Source organism: Achroia grisella, unplaced genomic scaffold (genome assembly GCF_030625045.1).
Source record: "Achroia grisella isolate CSIRO2021 unplaced genomic scaffold, CSIRO_AGI_Agris_v1 utg204, whole genome shotgun sequence".
NCBI classification, from domain to species: Eukaryota; Metazoa; Arthropoda; class Insecta; order Lepidoptera; family Pyralidae; genus Achroia; species Achroia grisella.
In genome coordinates this window covers 3,977,006-3,993,851 of record NW_026712703.1, presented here as the reverse complement: position 1 = coordinate 3,993,851, position 16,846 = coordinate 3,977,006, and the positions used below count along the sequence as shown (strand labels likewise).

Sequence of the window (16,846 nt, the reverse complement as noted above, 5' to 3'; positions counted from 1 at the left end):
ACTGTATAAAATTAATAAGGCGCAGGATGAAATCTATCCCACTGTCGTTGGAAGTATCTATACAATTGACTATAGATTATTCTGTGGACGTAGATAGACAGAAATGTCATTCAATTAAGCGTGATTTGAATCAACAACGCTTGGGGAACAAGATATTGGATACGCCTACCACTATTTATTTTTTGTGACTTCACTCTACCTACAAAATTTCATGTAGACCTCGCCATTGATCAGACAATTAGTTGGCTTTCGAGCATAACGAAAGTCAAATGTAGTTTAAAAGGAGGAATCGAATATGATAAGGTTATAGATGGTATCCCTAGTCTCTGTAAATATCAATGTATTATACATTTTATTAAGTAAGATTATCACCATAGAATGTGGCATTGCCGAGGATTCGTGTTAGCTCTCTGCTTCCTATCTTATAATAAAGGTTTAATTGAAGTTATATAGATTTATATTGAAACTCATCATCGTAAATGAATGTTAAACTTTAACTTAATGAAATATTACAAAACGCAAAGTATGTAAATACTCGAAGATATTACTGTTTACGCTAAAATTGAAATCAGCAAGCATAGTCAAATTTAATCCAAAATCGTGGACTTATTTACACGCCGTTTGTGTAAGCTCTTTCGACACTTAACGTAACACCGACTTTAAACTTTACTTATTTGGAAATGTATTAAAACTCAACAACAGCCTGTCAGGACTTTTATCCATATAATCAGAAGTTGTTTTGTTATCTCACCAAAAATTACAGAGCTTTTATTATCCTAATACATGTGGTAATTGTGTTCCATTAAAAACCGGTATTAATTTGACAAAATTGGAATTATGTCAAACTACAATAATTCAATTAATAAATAACCATGAAAATTGATACAGGCTCAGCCATCATATCGCATAACAAATATTTAAAAGAAGAATTTGACAATCAATCGTGTGTTTATATTATCATGGAGTAAACGATTAATAATATATTGCTTGCGTCTCATTTAATTGTTGAGTTCGGTTTGACTTTGCGTTAGTTATCACTCAAGAATGAATAATGGGCTGGTATGAATAATTGTGTTGCAACTATAATACCAAGAAAACCTTTCACTTCCTTCTGAAAGAGGCCGCATTATTCTCCGACACGCCGTTTCTCCCCATTACAAATTATCACGATCATAAAAGTATTTGTGGTATTGTTCTAATGGTAATTGAATTAAACAATGTCCTTCATCTTATCAATCGTCACAATCACTTTTCAGGAATATAATTCATTATCATTTGAATAATTGGCGATTTGAAAGTTCTATATTTAAAATTTATATATTTGTAAATATACTGTCCTTAAATATAACATGTTATTTGCCACTGCGATTGTTTGAAATAATTACGTATTAATAAATATAGATAAATAGGAAATTAACTTAATGTACCTTGTAGATCGCTAATTCTATGTTGACAACAAACGTAGTATATTAGTATGTAGAACAACGTTCAGTCTTACACTATATGTTACACGTGAACATCTCAAGGATTTATCTTCAAGCATGACTAGTCTCTAACTCAACTCGTCCATCTCCGTGGATCAATTGGTTCCCGTCAATTGATCCCGAGAACTGATCCCGTCATTGGGTAGCAGGTGACAAGGGACCTGAAACCGGCAACTAGTTGATGTATTCCTTATCTATTTGCAAGACATATTCAGTTCTTTTCGTAGTACCCTCTGTATGGGTTTTAATTATTTTCAATATTATGAATAAAATGATTTACAAATACTAGTTTTCCAATCTGTTAACTCTTCTTAGTTTGAGGTTGGATATAGAGAGTTGTCTCAAATAATTAGTAGTATTTTATTTTCATAAATGATAGCAATAAATATTAAATCAATATTAAAAGCAAGTATAATTTCATGAAAATACAGAAGATAATCTGACCTACCAAATACAGTCAGAGATATAATTCCAAGATTCCAATTATTAACTACATGTACTAAATATACATTCATTTATGCAAGTATAAACAAAATTAGTGAAAATATTATTTTTGTAGAAAATGCCGAATTGTTCCGAAGCTATAAATAGCTGAAATGTAAATAAAATAGTCAAATTATTGTGGTAATGTTATGTAAATTGCTAAGGCCACAATGGCAACTTACTTAATAACCATTGAAATTATGTAATAAACATGAATCCTGATTAATTCTTCCAGAAGTGCTATTTGCTTCTACAAAAAGATACATAAATAATTTTATGAAACTATATCCACTTATGTCACCATGTTATTATTATTTTAGTATAGGTAGGTCTACTAAATTCAAAACTATTGTACACTTTGATTTCTTTTATACGTACATCTTATCGACAGACACCTTATTTATGTTCTGTTATCCATTTCGGATTTGACCCTTCTCAAATCGTTTCCATTTACGAATATCTGAAATGTCACTTTCAACTGTTTCGCACATATTATGTGCCTCTAGCCTCCAGAATATCTTGACATATCCTGACTTCGATTGTAAATGGATGATATCATAAAAGAAATACATCTTCAAAGATTTCGTGACACGTAGCAAATATGTTATTGTTGTAAGATAACTACCTCTCTACATTTTGTTATACATATTTGTTTTAACTTTTGGTGAGTCATAACATTTTCTATTTTTGAGTTTATATCAAACTACAAATTGGCAAGGCAGCATTCTGGAAATACTGATATAACTGCATTTTTTATATAAATTGAATGAGATTCTATAAATATATTTTATTCATCTGTGAATGTTTTGTAAAGACAGAGTCTGTGGTACTCGGTTTTTCAGCTTAATCCCTAAAAAGCATCTAGCGTAAACATGAATAATCTGTAGATTATAGATAGGTAGATTTCTAAAAAGCAAAATGTACTTAAGTAAATTACCACGTAGTAATGTCATAAATTAATTCTTACCACGTAGTAATGTCGATTAGTTAATATCTTAGATGGAATTATAAGCCGGGTGACAATAATTGTGTATTTAATACAAAGACTGTTTACTTGTAAACTGGAATGGATTATGCTAATATAAACGTGTTGTCTATTCAACTCTCGATTGTTTCTGCCTTTAAACGAAATAAGCTTGGCAACCCCATGCCAACCCTCTTTACTACGTGTCAACCGTGAACACTGTGTTTTAATTTACTTTGTTTAGATGACCGAGTAATTTAGCATAATTTCTGAAAACACTGAAATACACGTCTTGAAAATTAAATCAGCGATTATAGTCTTTTATTATATACGACTTACCGCCAAAAAGCTTTTCGAAAAAATAATGTGGGTATATATAGGTTTGCCGAAAGGGAATAGATACTATGAAGTTAAAAGTTACCGATAGTGTTCATGAAACAGAGCAACTTTTCTAAAGAAGCAAAGCGGAAAATTGAAAACAACTGTCATACAAACTTCGCGGTCACATGATCGATTTAATATGAAAAGTTCACAATTTATTTTCATATTCCTACTTAGTTTCTTTGTCACAATGGTTCAGTTAACTACCTGACCTTGGAGTTAGTATATATACAGTTTAATAAATACACACTTTAAAAATTTATGTATATATTATATCAGCTAACTGTTACTTCAACTTAATTCTATCGCAGATAATTGAGTAATCTAGAAGATATTCAACATTTGTCTTCCCAAGCTCCGTAGGTCCCTCAGTGTACTAATGGTCTCATAAGTTATTAGCGTCCTGAGATTATTAGCACGTCGGTAGTGACATCGTGGCCTGCGGTTTTACATGTATATCACCAACAGCATACATTATATAATTAATAGGTGGGTTTGAGCCTAATAGGTATGTAACAAAACGCTCAGTAATTTCATTAACAACCCGGTAAATGTTACAGTTTCTAGTCATTAAAATTTAGTTTACTGTATTCATACCGAAGACTCTTAAAGTCTGCGTTATTTCTGAGAGCATTTGAGAAATACATAGCTGAACATTTAGAAGGTATACTAGACGTCAGAATTTTAAATTTTTAATGTACTACTTGTTTTATGATAGCACTTCATGTCACTCCAAGAACAATAAATAATTATTATTATTATAACCATTGAGTAATATAGTCTGAAATTTGATTAATAGGTTTTGAAAATTTACAGATAACGCGTTTTGAGACTTCGGAATGAAAGCTTTTAATGATACAATAAGCTAAAGCTTTTGAATCTAGAAGTTCGGGAAGTATTCTCAGACAATTGCCTTTGTGCTGCTTAAGAGCAAATAATCCTTGCGTTTTAGTGCTAAATATGTAGAGCATTCAAGTTGTAAAGGGCCATACTAATAATGTAGCAAATACATTTAACTTACAAGATTTAGATTTTCAAGTGTAATTGTTTAAATATAAACAGACACACAATGCTTCCAATGACTAAAACAGCAAAATAATATCTATCCAGTATGAACTATGAAACAGATCTGTATATTGTCGTAGACTTACAATCATAATCATATTAATATTTTAAACTAACCTCACCCGCGTCTTTGACCGCGTGGAATATAACTTTATTTTTCTAAAATAATATATTTTTTGTAAAATAAAAGTAGCCTAAGTTACTCCTTATTAAATCAGCTACCTGCCAAAATAAGTCCCCTCAAAATCGGTCCAGCCATTTCAGAGATTAGCCGGAACAAACAGACAGACAGACAGACAAAAATTATAAAAAGTGTTATTTTGGTGTATGTACCGTATTTATTATACATTCATATGCATGTAGTAAAAACGGTTATTTCAATATTACAAACAAACACTCCAATTTTATTTATATGTATAGATGTATTTCCGTAAATACATGTCATATACATAGTTACATACGTGCCTTACCTATAACAGAGAATGTAATAAAGTATAAAAAATTACATAGGGTAAATATTAGGTCATAAATACCAGTAATTTGGGTATAGCGTATATTATTTTTAGGAGACCTAAGTCTAATCTGGTTGATAATTATAAAAAAACTAACTATAGATTAAAGCAAAACTTTAAACGATGATATTGTTATGAATAATATTATTCTATCATTTTACTTGTATTCCATTTCTTGCGTGACCAACCGCCTATTTTATCTTTTATACAAAAATTTTCTGGACTAGATTGCTTCACCGATAAATTGCGTACTGTTGGTTATTATTGTGTTAGGTGAAAAAAGAGCAAAGCAAATGAAAAAAGCAAAATAGAATATAAATAATCTTTACTGAAATGAACTTAATTTTGTATTGACTATACTACAAAAATCTGAATTCTGAATCAGTGAGAAAAAAGGGCAAATTAGCTGTTGCTAATTTAAATTAATTGCTTAATAACTTTGGGTTTTAAATATATAATAACCCTGAGGATGCCACATAATTATTGGCACGTTGTAAGTGTGTTTTATTATTAATAAAAAAATCTTAACAGGAACAATCAATAAACGAAACAGATCGTATTGCGGTAGTCGATGAATAACGTAATGACATCATCATGAATTATTCATTCTTAGAAAGGCATGTTACGCTGTCGATCTCGAGCTCACGGCTATTATCATTAGATCATCCGCCTAACCTCATATTTCTGATTAGAGAATTATCTATGCTCAACTCTCACTAAAATGCATGTAATCTGTACAGTAGCTACCTAGGTTGGTATATATAAATTACCGCAATTTTCCAGTCAAATTGCAAAATAAAACAATAAGACATAAGAGCATAGAATAGAAAACTGCCTACGCCTAAAATCTATCCATTATGTTTACACGCACAAAATAAAATGTCTGTAACTATAGTACCTACCTATATGTTAACTGTAACACTGTAACTTAACAAAACCGGTTCTATAAATTGGTAGAGCTCACAAAACACTATCGGACGATAGAATTGTAACGATCACAATATACATAAAACGAGAGAAACCTTTTTCGAGGGGTATAAAAAAAAAATCAAGGTGATGATGGGTGCCCAACGGTCGTTAGGGCCGATGGTAGATAGTAGCGCCTTAGCAGGCAGCGCACGCGACTCGGTGTCATTGACCGCGGTTACGCGGCCGCGCGCGCGCCGAGCGCTGCCTCTGCCTTTTCAAATGGGTGTCACACAAGCCAGGGTCTGTCTTTAGTCTTTACATTTTCAACCGACTCTAAAATGAAAGGAATTGTTGAAAAGAATGAGAATGAGATTCTCAATCGTATTTAATTTTTGTGTATCTATATATGTGTTACGTAAATTGATTTTAGTTATTGCTTATTTTAAATATTTTTTATGGAGACTTAAAACAAAATTCATTTATTCATGTGGGATATTTTAGCCGCTTATGAACGTCAAATATTCTGTATTATATTTTTTCCCTACCGTCCAGTTGAGTATACAGATTCAATTAAGACGAACTGGCAAGAAACTCAACTGAAGTCTGAGTCTTGATAGAGGAAATTCAAGATCAGTTTGAAAGACCTATTTATAATTTGTACGCTATTAATAATAAATTTGAAAGTATGACAATAAAATCCATGAAAACCATTAGTTTTGACGTTTTAGGCTTTAAGTTTTAAAGCTTTACTTATTCTGTTTATTTATTCGTCCACATAAATAAGTTAGATCGACTTATTCCTCCGTTCCATTTGTGGTAAGGGCCGCAAATCGGTTATTATTTTGGTTAAAAATAAATGCCTTTTATACTCGTAGTATCAAATAAACACATACTTTATATGATGTAAAGTGTACCACTATTTTAAACATGTTCATCAAGTTTACCACATGTTTTATACATGACTAAAATGTTGCATGACAAGGTAATAATAGAAAATAACTAAACAAATAATGTCAATATTAACTACAAACTTTTTTATTAAATTTGTTATCCAGCTTATTATTTTTAATGTGACATAATTTACTAAATAACTGATGTAACAACCCTAGCCATAACCGTTTGTATGAGAAGCGTTGATGTCACACCCCAAGGATGACAGAGACAGCATGAATCCAGTTGTGTCATTACGAGAGAAACCAGTGTGAGAAAAGAGGTTTTGTTATTTTTCAAATGTTTGGTAGAATCTTGCTTAATTGGGTATATGACAACATATTTATTAAGAAGGACATATTTATTTAGGCACCGATAAACAAAGTATATATTCACTTCATACGCATGACTTTATACAGGGATGTTGGTAGGTTCTTACATATTACATTATTTTATTAGGTACAAAGGGTTACAAAGATACTGAATAATTATATAATAATAATATTCTCAGGATTCACACAGCGCCATGCCACTAGGGCCAAGTTAAGCTATTTAAAGCTCGTGTTATGAATACTAGATAACTGATACTAATACATAGATATTTCTTTTTTATAATTTGAGAATATATTATTCGAAAATTGTACAAATTCCTGAAATTAGAGATATTGTATGTATTAAGAAATGGTACGAACCAATCAACTTCTGTAGTCAATCTGTAGAAACAACTCTGCAATATTAACTTTGTAAGTAGTGTGTTTTGTCCCTAACAAATAAATTATTTATTTACGTAGCTACCGATTTCTCGTAAGTTGTGAATTGCCCAATTCAACAAGTTATTATATTCCTAGTTACTTTATTGTGTCTCTAACTATTGTTTCTATTGAGTTGACTTTTACTAACTTTTGTACAGCTTATATTTAAGTATTAAAATTATACAAATTTAGAAAGAAAAAGAAAGAAAGGAAATTGTCTATTTGGTACACTGAAAATAATTTTAAATTTTAATTTACATTTTATAGGTTTATATTAATTTTACAGTACCAAATAGGTCTCCGCTCAGCAATTTCTTACTTATATGTCAATAAACAACATTGTTCCAATTGATAAGAGCCCACTTTAGATTATTGTTAAAAGTATACAATGGTCCTGACTGGGAGCAAATACTAGTCGTAGCAAAGTTTAGCTATTTGAGCAATCTTTTTGTTTTACTAAAACATAAAAATAAAAACTGAATATCTGCATATTTCTGCCAGTAAGATCTGCGTAAAAGGGAAGAATATATAGCCGATCCCGGACCTTAATAAACCTTGTGTTATACCCTTATATATAAAAATGGAATAAGAATAATAAACTATGAAACTATATCAATAAAATTTACCTGTATTTAAGTATATTTTAAGTTATTAAATATTAAAATATGTAATGTAATGTCTATTATTATTAAAATATCTATTTGAATGGAAGTTTTCTTGATTGTTAACCCTTGGGGGCTTATCGGCCCAAGCAATCGGTATGAAATCTTTCCAACACAATATTGGGAATAGAGAAAGACATATACCAGGCTAAACCTATGTCTAGGTTTAGCCTGGCATAGCGGACGAATTCACGGGTATAATCATACCTTATGCGCCCGAATTCGTCCGCTGTGCCAGGCTGTGCATATCATAATTGCACTACATTTATCCCATAGACGTAATATGTCATCTTTTTCCACTGAGACATATTTAAATTTATTTACTAACTTATATAATTTTATGCTTATCATACACAATCAATGTAACATTTTTTGACGTTATTTTTTGTGTATATTCTTTTTACATTTCTATGGACGAAATTTTATAGACACATAAATATATAATTATTATTTTATTAGTAAACGGTCCCGTACAGTACCGTTTCAGATTGTTTTACAGCAAATATCGCTCAAAGGGTTTAGAAACGCCGCTTTACATGAAACGTAACAAGATTTGCTTATATGTAACTTGCTGATTGCCATGCCACACTTGGTGCAAAAACAGATATTTTTAAACCCTCAGGTTGTGGAACATTAAAGTGTAGCACATTATTTTACTTGACATTTTTGACAACGTTGTTAAAAAATAAAAATAATAAGAACGCAATATTTGTTTCTAGTATCCTCATCTAATAAATACAATATCAATGGTTATTGAATTATGTACCTAATACTTATGTATTAAATAAATGATGGTAAATTAATGCTACTAATTAACACATACGTAAATGTAGCCATCTATTTTAAGCTCAAACTACTATAGGTCTTGGTAACTCAAGGTTGTGGATACATTTCTTTTAAATGATTTATTGCAAATTTCCTCTTCACTTACTCCATAGTAATAGCATTTAGTTAAAATGTATAAAAAAGTAAAACCTATGAAGACAAAAGAAAAATCGTAAAACAAAAGTTTAAGAAAGAGAAACAGTAGGTCATTGTAGTACATGTAATAATAAAAAACTTGAATAAATCCACTGGTATATTACATTTGTATTTACTTATCCTCCCACATATTAAAGCGAACATTAGGGGTTTCTATAATATAATTATGGTAGTTTATAAATTTCTATATTCTCAATTCTATATATATTCTCAGCCTCCAACACTACCTTTCCAATTGCAATATCATCTTTCACACTGTCCATTCATCTCTTTCGTGATCTTGGCCTAATTTGGACCAATTTCATACATCCATAATTATATAATTTAAAGTTTAGAATTAATATACTAATATTAATTCGGAACTATGACTGTCTTTCTCTCTATTTGTTGACTTTTCACGGGTAAACGACTGAAGGGATCTTAATAAAATTTAAGATGCAGATAGTTTGAACCACGAGGACGAACATAGGCTATATTTATCACAAAAAGACAGAAATAGTCGCGGGAAAGAACTAATTTATTTTCCTTATAAAATTTTGCTTCATATTCTTATAAATATTATCATCTCCATCGATTCCATTTTCATCCAGCTCCATCCCTTTGATATGTCACAAAACGTAATAAACATCGTTCCGTTTTACAATAAATGCTTGTTAGGCCAGAATATTGTTATTTAGATTCATAAATGATATTTCCATGTCTTTTATGTAGCTTTTAAATGTTACACACATAAAAATGTATTGTCGCTGATGAAAGATGTTGCACACATGAAAATTTGTTCATAGAGTTTTATTAACATTACTAACTGGTATCCACGATTTCATCAGCTTTTTTAGATGAAAGATAGCGTATGTTCGTCTTCGTTTACAATCTATCTTCACATTCAATTTCATTAAGATATCCATGAGCCGTTTAGTCATGAAAAGGTGGTAAATAGACAAATAAACACATTACACAGACATATGATACTAAAAGTTGTTTGTTTGTTGTAGTTTGGTTGTAATGGCTCAACCGATTGTTATAAAGTTTGACGTACATACATATATGTAGAATTTGCATAAGGACATAGATTACTTTTATTCTAATCAATCAATATATCCTGGTCACGCGAATAAAGTGATTATATTGGTAATTACTGTAGTTGATGAAATTAGAAATGTAGTTGATGAAATTAGAAAACAATATGCAAGAATTACAAATTTTATTTAGGAATGAAATCTGTCGGCAATAAAAAAGAATATTGCTGGATTTATTCAGGCTTGAATAGTACTAACCATACTTTTTTAGTTGTATTTTGCAACACACACTTACAAATATTGGTTAAAATAAACCAATAAGACACTATCGGTGCTTCTATTTGATATATTCACAATATTTAATAAAATAACAATTAAGTCCAATTAGTATTAAAGAGATCTCGAATTCAGTAGCAGTATAATGAAAATAATTTAAATTATGTACCGAGGTCCTCTTGTGTTGGATATTGAAAACGCCAAATGAATGTGTCAGTACAGCGTATATGTCTTTACTTTATTTACTTTAGTCCTATTATTTGTGAAGTTGCTTCTGTAGTAGGAAGCTGTCATTGTTTATTTTTGTCCTATAATTTTTATAGGACAAAAACAAACAATGACAGGTGTAAATATATTGGCAGACTGAATTTGATGTAGGCATTTTCTAATATCCCGAAAACTCTACGCTTTTTTAACATTTACATTATTACTTGAAAATATTAATTTTTTTAAATCTGTTATTCCTTTCCTAGCTCCTGCAATATCAAATGAAGATACTTTGTAACGTTTTGTACCAATGCTTGGTTAAAATTAGTTTAGAAATAATGGAATGTGTAAACTCGCTTCCTGCCACATTGAATTTCATCTCTGCGAAAGTTGGTGGACAATCTAACCATGTACTAGTATTACGTTCACTACGTTGATTACTGTGGACAAAATCACTCCATCCCAGCAAAATTTGCATTACGAGTATATTATTTGTATCTTTAAAAGTAGATTGGAATATTAGTAGTAGTAATAGATTGTACTGATAGAGAAGCAGAATTAAACCTGCGGTGTGTTTTAAAAAAATCGGTAAAAAATAAACAAATAGATTATAATATACTCGTACTAGTGACCAACCACATAACCGTAATAATAACCGAAGTTGATTAAACGTAGTCTTGTCTAGTTTATGTTATTTCCACTACAAAAACTTTGTCTTTCACACATTTATAAAATCTGACTTTTTACCTTTATAAAAATAAGACTTGATTAAAGTAAATTAAGTAAACTTTGGTTCTTCGTTCCGCTTCGATTCTCGTGGGTTCGTTTGCAGCAATTCAGAATCTTGCATTAGTATATCCTTAAAACACATTAAAACCCTTGTTTGTCAGTTGAAATTCTTTGGTAAATACCAAACAATTTTGTTACAGACACATATTCTATTTAAATCTAAATAACGAATCTGCCTATTTGTTTTTCAGACTATAGCAACAGAATATGTCTGAAAATAGACAGACAGATAAATGGACTGACTGGTGCATGATATTATTAGCAAGGAATGTACTGGCTAAATATCCAAACTATTCGCTTAGAAGTTACAAATTTTATTTGAGTGTATCTTCAAATAATATAATAGATACATAGCAATGCAAATATAAGTTGTAAATGAAAATCTAGAATGTGAAGTAATATATGAATCATATAATATTTCATCCTTATCATCCTGCATACAGTGAAATAATAGAGAGCGTCGAAAAGATACGAAGATGGTTTGTAATGTTGTTTAATGTACTACATTACGTATTATTTCTAAGGTTTCGTATGTGGTCATAAAACATTGTTCATAATTAACTGTAGAGATTGCTTTCCTGAACAATTTCGCTGTATTTTATAATTAGATGTACTGTGCTTTTAATTTTATTAATTTGTAATATTTCAATGTGCAATAAAACGTTGTAGCGCTATAATTAAGCAAGTTGGTAGCATAAATAAGCATCTGGGTCAGATCCTCGGTCGGACCATTATAGGAATTGAACGTTTCTGAATTAATTCAGCTTTAAGTATTTTGGCTTGCGCTCCTAGTGGTTTCGTTTGGTTTCTCATAGTGAAGTTTATTCGAGTTTCACGCAATCGAATTAGAATTAAATCTAAATCACATCGAATAGATGACATCTATTGGATAGTATTTGCTCTTTTATAGCATTATCTAAGGATCATTTAGGTTCCTATATTAATTTACAAACACATTGAAATTAAATCGTCAAGATCATACCATACACTACTATTTTCGATTTGATTTTTTTAACTTTTTAACAAATTATTGCTTAAGGTATTAAGGTAAGTATCCATTAACTTATTTTCACCTAAAATTCCGTTCTAAACAAGCAGAGATAAGTTCATTTGGATGTAAGAAATAAAACATTATAATTAATTAATGTATCGTACCAATTAATGATAGGTACGTATTTTGTTATCCTGGTAATGTTGTGATAGTTTGCAGTCGTAGTCCATACATAGTAGTGTTTATATTGGGCACACTCTTGTATGTTGGATAAGTGTGTTGCAAGCAATTTGTAGCATGCGTTCCTACTTGATGTTCGTGGAATATACTTCACGCAAACGTTAGTCTGGGGAGGAGATGTTTGTGGCGAAATTTAGTACCCCTTAAGCCCCTTAGGCTCCTAACGTAATGTAGTAAACATTTTGAAAACAAATAATATGAAAATAATACTTGCTCCGAGGCAACTGCGATCAAAATGTGAGAGGTAAGTCAGTCTACACAATAATGTCCTAAATATAGTAGGTTGCAAAGTGGGTAATAACATTTTCTTATCAGCAAAGATACATATTAAAACGATTTTATAAACTACTAAAAAAATTATCAATTACTTCGAAAATGTATGTCCAAGATATATATTGAAAATGTTATGAAAAGAGGTTATCAACTTTGATTGAATCCATATTATTGATATCAACCAATTCTATTCTAGTCATGAACATATTGTTGACATAATGTTTATTTAATCTTACATACCTATTTATTTTTAACATTTTATATTTGACCATTCCTAATGCTGTATCAATAGCATAGGCAAACTACTAACTACTAGTTATAATTAATAGATATACTTAGGTAGAATTAACTATATATAATTATTTCTTTCTTAATCTCATACGTACCTAAGTATTTTAGAATTGCCATCCGTTCTTTAAATTTTGCACGCTGATAACAGTAGACGTTCTGCTGTTATCAGCGAGCAGAATTAAAAAAAAAACGTCTTGCACTATATAATAAGTAACTAGTACATACCTATATAATAATTATAATAAACCCAGACAATTCGCACAGCGCCATCTTGTCCCAAGCTAAGCAGAACTTTTGGGGTACGAGTACTAGTCAACTGATAGATGTACGGAAATATATTTTTATATATTAATAAATATACATTGTGAACCAATACTAACAATCATACTCATGAATACTATTGTTTACATTATGCCAGGAATCAAACCCGCGACCATATAAAGAAAGGCAGGGTGACTGATGTACTACAAATATACTATATAATATATTTATATATACTTATTGCAACACGAGTATTTAAAACAGATACCTCGAGATTGCTGTAAATATAAATTTTCCTTTAAATGTAAACAGTATTATGGTTCGCAAGGGATTCTTTTGCAAGTTGGTCATTCAAGTGTCGTTGTTTATGCAAGTGTATGAAAAGCATAAAAAGAAGACTAATTCAAGAAAACTGTAAACTATAAGTTAAACGCTGTTTTATTCGATTGTGTTACAATGACTTTCGAGTTGTAGTAATAAGTTGACATGAGATAGCTGGTAGGTTGGCGAAAACATCATAACTTGAGAAACCATCGTAAAAATGCTTGTGGGTTGTTTTTTCTTTATGAAACAATAATGATATGTCGTCATAACTTTTATACATACTAATATGTGTACGTAATTGTTATTGAAGTGGCTTTTTGTTTTTCTTGTGGTTTTGTTGTTCTAAAACTTTTATCTTTTTATTATGCAACTATATAAATAATTCTGGACAAGTAACACAGATCCATTCAGTCCCATGGTAAGCAGAGCTTGTCTTATGAGTACTAGACAATTTGATATAAATACTTATATATATTTTTTATAAATACATTGAAAACACTCAGACCGATACAAATAATCATACTTACGAATACAAATGTTTGTACCATGGAGTCCAACCCGCAACCATCGGAAGTAAAGCGGTGCGGTTCTAAACCGCTAGACCACCGAGGCCGCCAAATGTAATGTTACAATGAGATTGTGTTGTGTCATTATCATCAGCATCTAATATTTACCGCAAACTATTTGATGAAAGTGAACGAATCATAGTATTACTTGTTATGTATTGTAACGCTAAATGGCATTACCATAGCTGTGTTATTGCGTGTAATGATCAATGCTCTACTTTGTCTCAGGTCTATAATTACTATTACTATTTTACTAGAAATAAACGATATCTTTCATAAATCTATCTTATATATATTTTATACATAACTAGTATACATAGATCACATTTATTATTTCATATGTGTCACATATGAAATAATAAATAAAAAACATTAAAATGTTACAAGTCGTTAAAACGTAATTAAGCAACTGATATATTTTTTAAACTGGTTATCTTGTTTTTTACCAGGATGGACAGTCCGAGCAGAAGATGAGCAGCATGACGCGCGGGAAGGCGATGATGTCACAATGCAGTGCCGGTTTTCACTGGAACCGTTCGAGTCACTCACGTACTACTGGGTCCGGAACACGGCGAGCGGACACGACAATGTGGCCATTGGGGACATACCCTTGGAGACCAACTATCAGTATGTATCAATCGATAAATAAAAATATCTTTATTCGTGTAGGTCTATTACAGACTCTTATGATATGTCGAATCTACCGTCAGTTCGGAGTGCTTTCGAGCTGAGAAGAACTGTTAAGATACTCAGATACTATTCTTTTCAAATAAACTTGTACATGTTTACAATAATACAGATTAATGTTTAAGTACAAATTTGGGAATATGTGGTAGGTAAATATGTTTTAATCAGATAATTTCACTTTATAGCCATACTAGCTGTGTGACGTAGCCCTGATTGCGATGATACACAGCTCACGTTACTCGCTAATAATTGTAAAATTTCTACGTATCAGTGAAATAAATTTAAAAATTAATTAAGCCATTAAAAAGAAATAAAAATTCTAAATTTTTAATATCAAATTTGGTGTAGTAAATTTTAAGAGAGCGTTGCCAATGTTCTTGATATTTATAAATATCAAATCCTGTTCGTTTATTTGATGTATACCTAACGAAGCAGTTTGCATAGTTTGAATTCCGATATATTGTCCCGGGAAACCCGTGTCAAATCTGTAAATCTATATAATGCTTTATTTGTGTGCCAAATTTCATTCGAATGCATTATTGTTTTTACCTGAAACAAACATCCCCATAGTCACAAAGTTCAGAGTTTATAATCTTAGTAATATTCTGTTCTAAAAAAAAATACTTCAATGAATTGTATGCACCGAACAGAAGATTAAATTTTTTGATTACAAATAGAATCACCAAATGATAAAAATAAATGTAAAAGATTGTATTAAAAAAGTTACGTCAAAAATCGCAATGAGTAAACCACTTCCGATGGGTTAAGTAAAGCGTAGGCATGCATAGACTAGCTTAAGTCTTATCTGACATCTGCGGTGTATAAATATATCCTCCATGTTTTTATAGTTCGGAGTATTCCGACAAGTAAAGGCGCCACGTACGAGACACGTTTTCACTTCGGCAAAATTGCCCCAATGTAAAGAAAACAAAGTATGTAACAATATTACGGAGCAATATGTAAACATTGTGAGTCCGTATGTTTGTTACAATATGAATATTTTTTTAATTAGTATATGCAAATAATTGAAAAATTTCAGAAACCTTTTATCTGGGATCCTTCTACCCCCTTAACCAACTGTCATCGTTAAGCAAGCATTATTTATCAAGAAATTTAATTGCTGTTATATCAGTCTAATAATTATTACTAATATTCATAACACAATATATAATACATTAATAATATTATATAACACACTATAAAGTTAAAATTCCTTGCATATTAAACTAACATATTATAATAATATTCGGAGTCCTTGAAAAGTTTGCATTGGACGGCCCTGAATAAGTATAACATATGTGATAAACAGCTTATCTACCCCATCATAGTTCCGGATTTATTTACTAATAACAAACAGGATGAACGGGCTTATAATATGATGTGGCTGAACTATATTACATCAAACGTCGTGTTTATTTATCGAGATATAAGTCTTGCATAATTCAGTAAAGAATTGCTAACGACTTGATGGGTTTGCCAATGTAGGCTCAAGATGAATATTATTGTAATTTCTTGTGTAATCAATGCAAATGTGAAAACAATTCCTTCCGTCTTCCGTATCATTTCGTAACAATAGGGAAATCATCCTTTTTAGCAACATTTGTCCATTAAGCTCAGAATTATCAATGCGTGATTCGGAAATATCTTTCTCAAATTTCCATGACGTCTTCACATAATAAAATGCTAATGCTAAAAATATATTTTAATATTTGTAGGTATATAAATTTATATAAATAAGTAGGTAGTAGATATATAAATAACAAATATAAGGAAATACTACGACGCTCCCCTCTATGTCACTT

The 16,846-nt window shown here is 30.7% G+C and overlaps 1 protein-coding gene across 1 annotated transcript in view; it reads left to right on the top strand.

The window, feature by feature from the left end:
- Positions 1-16,846, top strand: part of LOC131842077 (hemicentin-1-like) — an 86,635-nt gene that overhangs the window by 49,268 nt on the left and 20,521 nt on the right. The window contains exon 2 of the mRNA XM_059190563.1: positions 14,807-14,984. Within this exon, the coding sequence (XP_059046546.1) occupies positions 14,807-14,984 (178 nt within the window). The remainder of the gene's footprint in view (positions 1-14,806; positions 14,985-16,846) is intronic.